This window comes from Heptranchias perlo, chromosome 28 (genome assembly GCF_035084215.1).
Source record: "Heptranchias perlo isolate sHepPer1 chromosome 28, sHepPer1.hap1, whole genome shotgun sequence".
Classification (NCBI taxonomy): Eukaryota; Metazoa; Chordata; class Chondrichthyes; order Hexanchiformes; family Hexanchidae; genus Heptranchias; species Heptranchias perlo.
The window spans coordinates 10,047,983-10,060,642 of NC_090352.1; the positions used below are offsets into that span (position 1 = coordinate 10,047,983).

The 12,660-nt window shown below is 41.4% G+C and overlaps 1 protein-coding gene across 4 annotated transcripts in view; it reads left to right on the forward strand.

Annotated features, from left to right (window-relative positions):
• hip1 (huntingtin interacting protein 1) overlaps positions 1–12,660 on the forward strand; it is a 228,191-nt gene that overhangs the window by 109,378 nt on the left and 106,153 nt on the right. For all 4 annotated transcript variants that reach the window (XM_068008049.1, XM_068008050.1, XM_068008051.1 and 1 more), the window contains one exon: positions 6,154–6,234. In XM_068008049.1, coding sequence (XP_067864150.1) covers positions 6,154–6,234 — 81 coding nt within the window. The remainder of the gene's footprint in view (positions 1–6,153; positions 6,235–12,660) is intronic.

Below are 12,660 nucleotides of genomic sequence, written 5' to 3' on the forward strand. Positions count from 1 at the left end.
TATTGATTATTCAGTCATGAGAATATTGTGTGCTGTTGATATCCTGGGATTAGTGTATCACAGATTAGAATGCATATAAACGATTGAAAGAAGTAGTGTTTAAATGGTTGTCAATTGGAGCTGTTTTGTTTGAAGTACACTGCCAAGCCTTGTTAAAGATTGCCTGGATGCACCCTCGTCGCTTTCGATTGATCACCTCACCTCGTTATCAGTGGTGTTTATGAATCTTGATATTGTCAAAGCTTGGCTGGAACCTTTTAAAATCAAAGAAAGTTGCATTAAAAAGTTGGGTTTTGGCTACTGAGGGGAATTCTTCGCTAAATCCTGAGCAGAGGAGAGGAAAAAGGAGGTTCAAAAATAAAGGGAGGCTTTATCTGCAGCACTTGTCCTGAAACATTGTGTAGCAGAATTGTTTATCTTCAGAAGATTCGAAAGGGATATTTCTGACCGTTTATGTCTGATTATTGCATTGTTCTACTATTGACTAATCATCATGTGCATTTCAAAATGTAAATACTGAAGCTATTTTAGCCGATTGAAGTTCTGATCTGTGCGGTGATATTCTGTTTACCAAGGTGACTGAAAAATAAAATGCGTCTACATCTTTTTCAGTATGTAATTCACTGCAGCTGTTCATCCTGGGTCTCTCAACCTGTGGAAATACAGATCGCATGGAAAGTACCATTTCCAGATCATGAAAGATCAGTCTGTTTACAGGAATTGCCTTGGAAAACGTTGAAAATGTTTCCTTTAAAAAAAAACAGTTTTCAAACGTATGAGTCCATCTCATGCTCTGCTCGTTCTGCTGCTTTCAACTTGGGTGAGGTGTAGCTACGCTACTTTAACCTGTAGTTTGATGAAGTTTGTCACACTGGGCTAGACAATTTCATGGTCATCTGTAACCGTGAGAGAGCATGGAACCCATGGGGACCATCTGGATTCAGGCAGTGCTGCCCTAACCATGCTTCAACTATAAAAAATATTTTCTGACGTAACCAGGTTAACACTAAGTCACACAGAACAGGAAGGTCCTGGGTTTGATCCCCAGTCTATGCTGGGCTAGCTGGTCCCAACTAGGTCAATAATAGATGTGCTACAATTGGCTTTAACCTCCTGGGCTCCTGAACACTGTCCAGTGACTCTTTTTGGAAGCATGAGTGGAATGAGCACATGGTGCTGTGGTGTGATGCCCTTCCATTTCTGAATAGCCCACTGGTGCTCACGATCAAGGCTGACACGTGGAGAATGGTTACTTGGGCAAACTATCAGAAGGGTGCCCAGCCTGTGGAACTGTGCCTTAGCAAGGAACCTGATGCCTTCAGTAAAAGAGAAAACAGGTTTTTTTTAAAAAATTAAAAACTGGCATGAGTTGCATCAAAAATAATATCGTACTGAATCTAAAATATGTTTCCTTTAAGCATTTCTGTGAAGCGTTGCAGCCTCAAGTCTTGAATTTTGCTGCAAGAATTTTTTTTTAAGCTATAAAGATTTAAGGTATTAATTCCTTAATTGTTTAGTCGTCCTACTGTGCAAGTAAATAGGTGAGCCTATGTCTGACAAGAGGTCAGTTAAGACTTGTTTCAGGGTTAAATGTTAAATATTTGAATAGGAAAGCTCAAACAACTCACATAATCACAAGGTAGATACAGATGAGGAAAGACATTCATCGAGTTACAGCACAGAAACAGGCCAATCGGCCCAATTTGTCTGTATCGGCATTTATGCTCCACACGAGCCTCCTCCCTCCCTACTTCATCTAACCCTATCATTGTACCCTTCTATTCCTTTCTCCCTCATGTGCTTATCTAGCTTCCCTGTAAATGCATCTATGCTATTTGCCTCAACTACTCCTTGTGGTAGCGTGTTCCACATTCTTACCACTCTTTGGGTAAAGAATTTTCTCCTGAATTCCCTATTGGATTTATTAGCAACTATTTTATATTTATGACCTCTAGTTTTAGACTCTCCTTCAAGTGGAAACATTGTCTCTACTTCGACCCTATCAAACCCTTTCAATATCTTATAGACCTCGATCAGGCCACCCCTCAGCCTTTTTTCTAGAGAAATGAGCCCCAAGCCTGTTGAGCCTTTCATGATAAGTATATCCTCTCAGTTCTGGTATCATCCATGTGAATCTTTTCTTCACTTTCTCTAATATGTCTATCCTTTTTACAATATGGAGATCAAAACTCTTCACAGTACTCCAAATGTTGTCTAACCAAGGTTCTATACAAGTTTAACATAACTTCTTTGCTTTTCAATCCTATCTCTCTAGAAATGAACCCCTGTGCTTGGTTTACCTTTTTTTTATGGTCTTATTAACCTGCGTCGCTACTTTGTGATTTAGTGTACATGAAGTATAGCCACTTGGATGAAGTGCCAGAAAGCTGTCGTTGCCCATAGAACTAATCAACAGCAACAATTAGTGCCTTCAGAACAGAAGGGCGAATAAGTTGGACTAAAAAATGCAAGAGGCGATTACATACAGTAGATCTTGCGTCATTGCTCATTGTTGGTCTAGGACCTGGAGCATGCCATCTGATATTTACTGCATTTCCACTCAAACGTGGCATTGTTCATTTGTTGCTTTAATGCAGCAAATTTACTGAAGCAATACATCACCTGACCAATCTGAGGTAAACATATTGTGGAGAAAGAAACAGAGTTAATGTTTCAGATCAATGACCGTACGTCATCGTCAGTTCTGATGAAAGGTCATCGACCTGAAACGTTAAATCTGTTTCTTTCTCCACAGATGCTGCCTGACTTGCTGAGTATTTCCAGCATTTATGTTTTTATTTCAGATTTCCAGCATCCGCAGTATTTTGCTTTTGAGGTAAACACACTTTACTGATAAGGATCCAGATCCCATGGATATAATATTTATAATGCTATTTACTGACCACTTTAAAAGAAAACAACTTGCTGAAGAACAAATAACGTTGTCCTTCCCAACCTAAATTTCTCATTCCCAGTTATTTACATTCTCATTTTTTTTGCTGTATCTCCGTTGTGGATTTGCAATATTTGCTTAAGATGCAAGTACTTCATTTATTTTCTTTCTCCTTCCCCAAAACCTTCTGTTTTCAGTTATTTTCATGATTATAAAAAAAAATCCCTCCTCCATACTGCGCACACTATAGACGAAGTATAGTTACTGAAACTGTCGGTGTAGCAGTGCCTAAGGAGGCTTTTTTCCCACTGTTGACTCCCAAGTGGCCAGCACCTGAATTATCTGGGCCTGGTTGCCTCAGGCTGCAGTGACTGAGATCAGCATCCAAGTGCCTCATGAACATTCCCTCTGGAACATAGGAACAGGAGTAGGCCATTCAGCCCCTTGAGCCTATTCTGCCAATCGATCAGATCGTGGCTCATCGGGATCTCAATCCATTTACCCGCCTTGGTTCCATATCCCTTAATACCCTTGCCTAACAAATATCTGTCAATCTCAGTTTTGAAATTTTCAATTGACCGAGGCTCAACAGCTTTTTGGGGGAAGTGTGTTCCAGATTTCCATTACCCTTAGTGTGAAGAAGTGCTTCCTGACATCACCCCTGAACGGCCTAGCTCTAATTTTAAGGTTTTACCCCTTTGTTCTCGAGTCCCCTGGTCCTCTGGCCCTGGTACAAACACCAGTCCCCCTCAGCAACCCAAACTGTTTAAGATGCTGAAAAAACAATGATTACACTTCACACTATGACAACTCAATTGTTTGTAAATATTCTGCCTGGTTGTCCCAATATAATCTGGGTATTGTCATGCCTCTGAGGAGCAGGATGAAAACTACAACTCTCACGATGTCTGTTGGTCTTTCTTTCCGTCTTTCCTTCCGCCCTTTTCCTTTTTTCCTGGTTACCACCTGATTTGTGTGATCATGATATTCTCTGGATAATGTCGATCCACAGGTACAGCATGAAAACTATAACTCACTCTCTCACATAGCAACTTAAAGTTCCTACTACGAGTGAAATTTGCAACTCAAACCCCAGATTTCATGCTGATATTTCTAATGTGAAGTAACTGATTCTGTGGGTCAGTTTAGTATTTGTCCAGAATTATCTAATTTGTTGTGTTATGTTGTATTAATTCTAGTTGCATGTACTGATCCGAGTGAAGAAAGAAAATATTCGTCGACAGCAGTGTGAAGAAACTATTTGAGCAAATTGATTGTTTCATTCTTGAATTGAATGCTCGGTTCAGTTAAAGATCAGAGTCCTGGCTTTGTAAGAAGGTCAATTAACAACAACAACTTCCATTGATATAGTGCCTTTAATGTAGAAAAAGACCCCAAAGCACTTCATAGAAGTGTAATCAGAGAAAAATGGACACCAAAGGAGGTGATGTTAGGAGGTGCGACTAAAAGTTTAGTCAAACACCTGGGTTTTAAGAAGGGTATTAAACGAGGAGAGGGAGATGGAGAGGCTTCGGGAGGGAATTTGAGTGTGGGGCCTAGATAGCTGAAGGCATAGTTGCCAAAGGTGGGGTGAAAGGAGGGGGTAAACTGTAGATATTCTGACTGATATTAAGTGTAAGACAGAAATTTGCATAGACAACTTGAGACATGTGGAGTGTGAAGTCTGAAAGTTGACATCACGATTTTAATAAGTTAATACAGTTGGATGTATAGATTAAGATTCAAAAATTGTTTACCAGGATTTGAAGCCTGATGTGTACTAGTAGGTTTGACATAACTGTGTAAAGGCCTTGAGTTTAACTTTTGATCCTTACAAGCTTGTGATCTGCTTTAGGTGTGTCAATAATGCAACTGAAATAGCATTGTTAGGCATTATGTTATGAGGTTTTGAACTGTTTTTGTGAAGTCAGAAATAATGCTAAGTGAACTACTGCAAATCTAAATAATCTTAATGGCTTCTTTCGCTGTCTGTTCTCTTCATTGAAAGCTTCTGAATCTTTCTTTGTGATAACGTAGTACTTCTGCTGCCTGCTGATAAAACAGCCTCAGGAGATAAAAAGCAATATTGCAGATTCTGGAAATCTGAAGTAAAAATAGAAAATGCTTGAAATACAGAGCAGTCTATCAGCATCTGAAAAGATGGGTAAATATTGTATACAACAAGAACTTGCAATCATAACACTTTAATGTAGTAAAATGTCACAGGAGCGTTATCAGACAAAATTTGACACCGATACATATAAAGAAATATTAGGACAGGAGAGGTGGCTTTTAAGGAGTGACTTAAAGGAAGAGAGAGGCGGAGAGGTTTAGGGAGGGAATTCCAGAGCTTGGGGCCGAGGCAGCTGAAGGCATGCCATCCAAAGGTGGAACGAAAGAAATCTGGCATGTGCAACCCTTTATCAAGTCCCTTCACCATATTGAGCAGTTGGTGCATTCAGCTGAAGGCAATAATATCATTGTCCCTATGAATTGGAGCCTGACAGGATTACCTTGTCTGGAATTTCTGCAGGGCTAATGTTCCAGTAGCTAGTGCAAACTAATTATGTCCTCCATTGTAATTTTCTATTGCATTATTTGTTAATACAGAGCAGCTGCAAGCATATGGGTTGTCCTTGCAGTATCATCTAAATTTTCACATCTTTCTCTCCTTAGGGTGCTAATTCTTGCATTCATGAGTTCCAGCACCTATCCAGGACCTTACCTGAGGAAACTCTTATTATGTGAGCTAAGACACAAAAGCCTAGGTTTCTGACTGTAATGCCAATGGCAACCCATGAAAATGAATGGGCTGCCGTTGGTGTTACAATTTGAAAAACCTAGGCCAAAGTGTTAGCAGGCTATGCACCCATAGCAGCATTACAGCCAAGCCTGATCCAGTACTCCCCTGATGTCTACACACATCCACCTTCTAACAGGCTGTGTAGCAATCAGAAAAAAGAATGCTGGCTGATCTTCCCTCTCCTCCCTCCACCCGCCGCCGCCCCCCCCCCCCCCCCCCCAGCAGAGGGGTACTGAGGCCAATTGTAGCACCTCAAGTGGCCTGGCTGAGATCAGCTAACTCAACGAAGCTCAAGATAAACCCTGGGATGATTCACTATATCAATGAAAGTACTAGTAACCTTTTGAAATGCAGCTTCTACACTGTACCAGCATTTAGAGTCTAACACAATTTATTTAGATAACTAGAAACATTTCTTAAGATTATAATTTGTGTTTTTATTTTCCTTCCCCCAAAGGGTCACTTAAGTGAAGGTTATGGAAGACTGAGCTGTATCTACCTCAAACTGTTAATAACAAAGATGGAATTCCACAGTAAAGTAAGTAATCTCTCTGGCTTCATTTCCATACTTTTGTTAAGGTTCTTTCCATCCATTGTCCTCAGCAGAGATAAAATTATCTTAATGGGGCAACCTCTTGAAGTAATATTCCCAGAGAGGGACTTTTGTCCCCAGAGCTGCTTGAGCATAGCCTGTATCACCTTAGACATCATGGGCTCAATTAAAGCTGGTGGGATGACAGTTAAAGAGCCAAATGTACCTCATTGAGGTACTTAAGGCACTTTACCTGTGACAGATTAAGTGAGTGCAACGATTTTGAACTGACCTGGGCGGCTTCCCCACCGCTTCTGATTCACGCCTGGTGAAACTCCGATGTCCAATGTCAGCCTCTTCACCCTCCCGATATCCCCCTCTTCACCGCCCCCCCCCAACCCCCCCCAACCCACCCCCACCCACCCCTGGATGACGTCTCGCTCGCTCTCTTTCTCTCCCACCTCCCCCTCACTTTGACAGGCTGGCTGCCGTCAGGAGCTGCAATCAGGCTGGCTGCCGAGCGCGAAACCCAGAGAGGACATTAATCATCAGCAGTCACCATGCGATCACTTCGGAAATGGTAAGTTTTGCTTATGCGGGTTTGCCACACACACCTTCACTCCCCTGCTGCCAACCCGCCACCATTGCAAAATCGACCCCCAAGTAGCTGTTAACCTTTGCCCTCCACCATTCCACTAGCAGAACAGAGAGTGGGACGGATAGAAGGCCTCTATTATGCATAGAGGAAGGAAAGAAAGAACATATAACGCCTTTCATGTCCTCAGTGTTAATTGTATCCATATGATTTATATCAATGTGTTAATTGTTTTCAGGTGATATGCATCAATTAGGGACTCTCTTGTATCCATTTATATGAGAGCTTATCTAGGGTGTGGAGTGGGTAATGTTGAGCTCTGTGAATAAAGGCTTGGAAGCAACTGAAGACCAGGCTCTAATATTCTATCCTTCACCACCTGGCTATCCAATTTGTTACACTCAGGACACCCCAAAGTGCTTTTGCAGCCAATTAATTATGTTTGAAGTGAAGTCACTGTTATGTAGGCAGATATGGCAGCCAAATTGTACACAGCAGGGCCACACAAACAGCAGTGACATAAATGACTATTTAATCTGTTTTGGTGGTGTTGGTTGAGGGAGGAATGTTGGCCAGGACACTGGTAGAACATGCTGCTATTCTTGGAAAAGTACCACCGGATTTTTGGTATCCACCTGAAGAGGCAGATGGAACATTTCAAGTCTCATAGGAAAGGCAGCACTTCCAACAATACAGCACTCCTTCATACTGCACTGAAGTGTCAGCCTAGATTATGTGCTCAAGTCTTGGTGTGGGGCTTGAACCCACAACCTCCTTTCTCCAAGGCAAGAGTGCTACCAACTGTCTCGGGCTGATACTTAGAGTTCTTAATGCTAGGCTTTAGGGACAGCTGGGAAATCTCTCTGGGGACTACAGGTTTTGAGGGTGGTACATAGCAGGAGATCAGCAGATAACAGCAAATTCCAGGAGGGCAGTAGACTTTAGGGAGTGGCAGGCAGGATGGCAGACTTTCAGTCTTCAGTTCTGATGAAGGGCACATACCTTAAACCTTGGGTGGTGGCAGGTAGCATTGGATCCTTGGGGCAGAGGACCTCAGGTGGTGACAGGCAGCAAGAGATAACATCGAATTACAGAGAATGTACAGCACAGAAACAGGCCATTTGGCCCAAGAGGTCCATGCCGGTGTTTATGCTCCACACGAACCTCCTCCCTCCCTACTTCATCTAACCCTATCAGCATATCCTTCTATTCCTTTCTTCTTGCTTCCCCTTAAATGCATCTATGCTAGTCACCACAACTACTCTTTGTAGTAGCGAGTTCCACATTCTAACCACTCTCTGGGTAAAGAAGTTTCTTCTGAATTCCCTTTTGGATTTATTAGTGATTATCTTATATTTATGGCCCCTAGTTCTGGTCTCCCCTGCAAGTGGCAACATCATTATGTCTACCCTATCAAACTCTTTCAAAATCTTAAAAACCTCTATCAGGTCACCCCTCTGTCTTCTCTTTTCTAAAGAAAAGAGCCCCAGCCTGCTCAATTTTTCCTGATCGGTTTAAGCTCTCAGTTCTCTGAGAGAACTTATGGCCTTATCATCCTGTATCATCCTAGTAAATCTATTTTGCACCTTCTCCAATGCCTCTATATCCTTTCTATAGTATGGTGACCAGAACTGTACTCAGTACTCCATGTGGTCTAACCAATGTTCTATACAAGTTTAGCATAACTTCTCTGCTTTTCAATTCTATCCCTCTAGAAATGAACTTCAGTGCTTGGTTTGCTTTTTTTATGGCCTTACTAAAAGTAGTGATTTTGGTACCTGTACCCCCAGACCCCTCTGCTCCTCTACTCTATTTAGACTCTTATTATCCAAGCAGTATGTGGCCCCTTTATTCTTCCGACCAAAATATAATACCTCATACTTATCTATATTGAAATTCATTTGCCAATTACACGCCCATTCTGCAAGTTTATTAATGCTTTCCTGCATTTTGTCGCAGTCTTCCTCGGTATTAACTGTACCCCCCAATTTGGTGTTGTCCGCAAATTTTGAACTTGTACTTCTGACTCCCAAGTCCAAATTGTTTATGCAACTTCCCATCTTTTGCCAGCCTGAGTAACTACTTTTAACCCCTACTCTCTGTTTTCTGTTTTGTAGCCAGCTTGCTATCCATTCTGCTACTTGTCTCCTGACTCCACAGGCTCTGACCTTAGTCATGACTCGACTATGTGATACCTTATCCTTTTGAAATCCGTACTGACTATTCTTCATTATATTTTCGGTTTCTAGATGTTTTTCTATTACATCTTTGAGTAAAAATTCCATTATCTTTCCTATCACCGACGTTAAGCTAAGTTCCCTGGACTGGTTCTATCTCCCATTTTAAATCTAGGAATCACATTCGCTGTCTGCCAGTCGTCTGGCATTATTCCCTTTTCTAATGAATTTTTGTATGTATGTTATAGTGCCCCTGCTATCTCTTCCCTAACTTCTTTTAATGTGTGTGGATGCAATCCATCCAGACCAGGGCTTTTATCCTCTCTAAATTTGTTTAGTTTATCTTAAATGTCTTATCTTTTTTGATCTCTTCTAATATCATGCCCACCATATTTTTCTCCCTGGTAAATACTAAGGCAAAGTAATTATTTAATATTTCTGCCATTTTGCTGTTATTTTGTTATTTATGTGTCGGTAGAATACTTTTATTATTTTTATATTCCTTGTTAATTTAATTTTGTAGTTTCTCTTTGCCTTCCTAATTTTTTTTTTAAATTTGTTTCCTAGCCTTTTCACATTTCCTTTTGTCATCCTCTCCTTTGTTGAGATGATGGTGACAGGCTGCAGGAGATCCCAGCGGGATGGCAGATTTCAGCAGGTGACAGACAAGAGGAGATCAGGCAGCAATTTCCAAAGGCTTTTGTGTGAACAAGCCTTGCTGAAATTCCATCCGAGTTCTGGCTACCAAATTCAGTTACCATTGCTGTTTCTGGGAGTTCATTTGGTTTGTTGCACCCCTTGGTAGATCACTAACCTTGAAATTAACTCTTGAACGCAAACCTTTTAGATTTTTTTCTATTTATTTCCAGTCAGCGATGAGCAGTGTGACTCACATCTGATGACTGGAGGCTGGGAGCAATCAATGAGGGCTTTCAGAGAACAAACCTCTCTTTCTGAAACAACTGTTCCTGTACATGAAATGATGCAAATTAATTATCAGGAACTTGACACTTAAACAACATCCTGTGTGTTAAATATAAGATATTTTGTTGCTTTAATTTTTTCCCGTCCCCTCATTGAAGTCGTTGACTGATGCTGTGGTAATGTTCTACAGGCATTCGGAAGCCCACAGGAACTCATTCAAGTTGCCATTCTTCATATGTGAGCCCAGACAGGCCATATGACGGTGAGGGGCATCACAGGCAAGCCTGATCCTGTTCTCACCTCATAGAACACACATGCACGCACTGTTCCAGCAGGACTGACTAGCTAGTAATCAGGAAGGGGGACCCCAGTGGCGCCAAGACCAATTGTAGCACCCCTACTCCTGCCCTGGCTGAGGTCACCTGATTTATAACAGATGGAGGATTAAGCCTGGAACGTCATGGTCTGCATGGCTTAGCATCACGAGGTGCACTTATCCACTTACTCATCGGGGCAGCAAGTCCAGGTTGTTTAGAGGTCACAACTGATTTAACATGCCCAGTTGAAATGATCAGTGAAAATTTCCAGGGTTGATAACTGTTTCTGGTGCTGTCCTCACCATCTCATGCCCAGTAACACCTTGAGCACAGTTCAGCTGAATGTGATGCGAGGATGCATTTAACATGAACAGAATTTTTATATTTCTGTTTAACAATTTATGGAGAGGGGAGTTTCATATTCGTCGGCATCAATGCTGGGAGTAGGAAATATTAATGGGTCTTTGACCGGAGCCCTCATTGACATTGGAAATTTAAATTGCAGGCCCAAGCACCTGTTACGGTAGAGATGCTTATGTTTCAATGCCCACAACTTTAATGTAGGAAATATCTTGGAATTTACCTTTCTATATTAATGTGTGTGGGAAGATTTTTCACTGCTTTACACCAGTGGTGATGGTGTCGAGTGAGTGTAGGGGGGAAGGATCTAGGGATGGAAATTAGCAACACCGATTTCCCACTATTTGTGCTGCTCAACCACTTCTGGTCTTATAAAATAAAGCAGTTTTCAAAAATTCAAGACTGGATTCCATTTCAAAACCAGGAGTGCTGCTTTGAGAAGTCTACACTCCTTTACGTTCTTGGACGCATATTCTAACAGGTACTTGGGACGCTGAGTATCATTCCAGCATAAAAATGGAAGTGCCGTACCTACGCTGCTCTGAGCAGTACCTAAACTGCTCATTCTCATGTAAAAATTAGCCTTCCTATTGGTTTTGCGCAAGACTAGACTTCGCTGTCACGATTAAGACAATGTAGTGGTTCTTGGACCTGCCGCAGAGCTGACCTGTATTGCGCCTCCTGCTAGGCATTTTGCACTACACTTCTGAGAGGCCCGAAGCCTTGTGTTCCAAATATTTCAACCCCTCCTGAGCCGCACCTGCTCGATCAGTCCTGCCAGGCTAGATTCCAGAAACATTTGGGCTCTTCCTGTTGCTCCCTCTGCCACTAAATATTTTGATGTAAGATTAAACAAAACTCATCCCTACAAACACCACAGGTTTTAAGAGCCGCTGCAAGTCATGCCAAACCAGGAGTGCTAATTTGTAACATTTATCCCAGTGTTTCTCGTACATTGGGAAGTTATGTTACTGAATTAACTGATGGCAATATTGCCAGACATCTGATTGGAGTTGTTTTAACATTCCCTGTTTCTCTTGCACAAGCTTCTCTTTGTTTCTGAAATGGTCTGCTTCTCTTGGGTATTTTCCCAAACTTTCTTGCGTCTTTCTTAATCTGCCAAACTGGGATTAAAAAAAACTCTTGCACCTGAACATCAGAGTTAGTCAAGGGATGTGACTCATCAAATAACTATTTCACTAAGATTGGAATGCTTCCTTTTCAATCCCACTTATTAAAACCTCCAGCCTTTGATGATCAGAGAACATGGTGCTGATATTCTACCTTAAGGAGGACCTTGCATTGTCAGATATTACTTCAAAAGTTTATCTTGTATTTGCTGTAAACATAGAAGCAAAGAATCTTTTTATGGCTTCCTTGGCCATTTTATTTATTATTCTGGCTGTCCAATGTTTCAAACCACAGAAACCCTAAGAATTCCAAAATCTTAAAGAAAATGGAGCTTTTATCCCACCGTATCATGTTAGATTTGCACCTACTTTTCCAACACATCGTGGAGGTCTCTACCGGAGATTGCCTATAATTCAGGTGTTAACTGGCAGTTGATGTTGTTGACTTCGAGTCCATGAGGAAATAGGTTAAGACTCTCAAACTGACTTCACTTCTGATCCTTACAACAGTCAGAGAGAAGACATGTTTATCCTGTATAGGTTAGAACTTCGGTTCCAGCAGTGAAAGTACAGGGTTCTAACTGAATGTTAGGGTGAAGTGTTTAATTTTTTTTTTAAAAAGTGGTTATTGGATGTGTAACCTTGAGCCAGATTCACTAAGGTGTGATTACTGTTGCACATCTGGGCTGTTGTGGAGCTGATTCTTGGAGGGATCACTGAAAGTACTGATTGATTTTTCCTTGCTGAATTCTGAGTTGTATTTTTTCCGTAACATGACTTGTCAGTTGCTACAGTTCCAATCAGAATGCAACATTTCAGCCGCAGCTTCATATTGATCTGCTTAAAACACACTTTTAATATGTGTTAATACAAAAATACTACATGTATCCTAAGCCATAGAATGTTGCAGGCCAGAAACCAGCCATTAG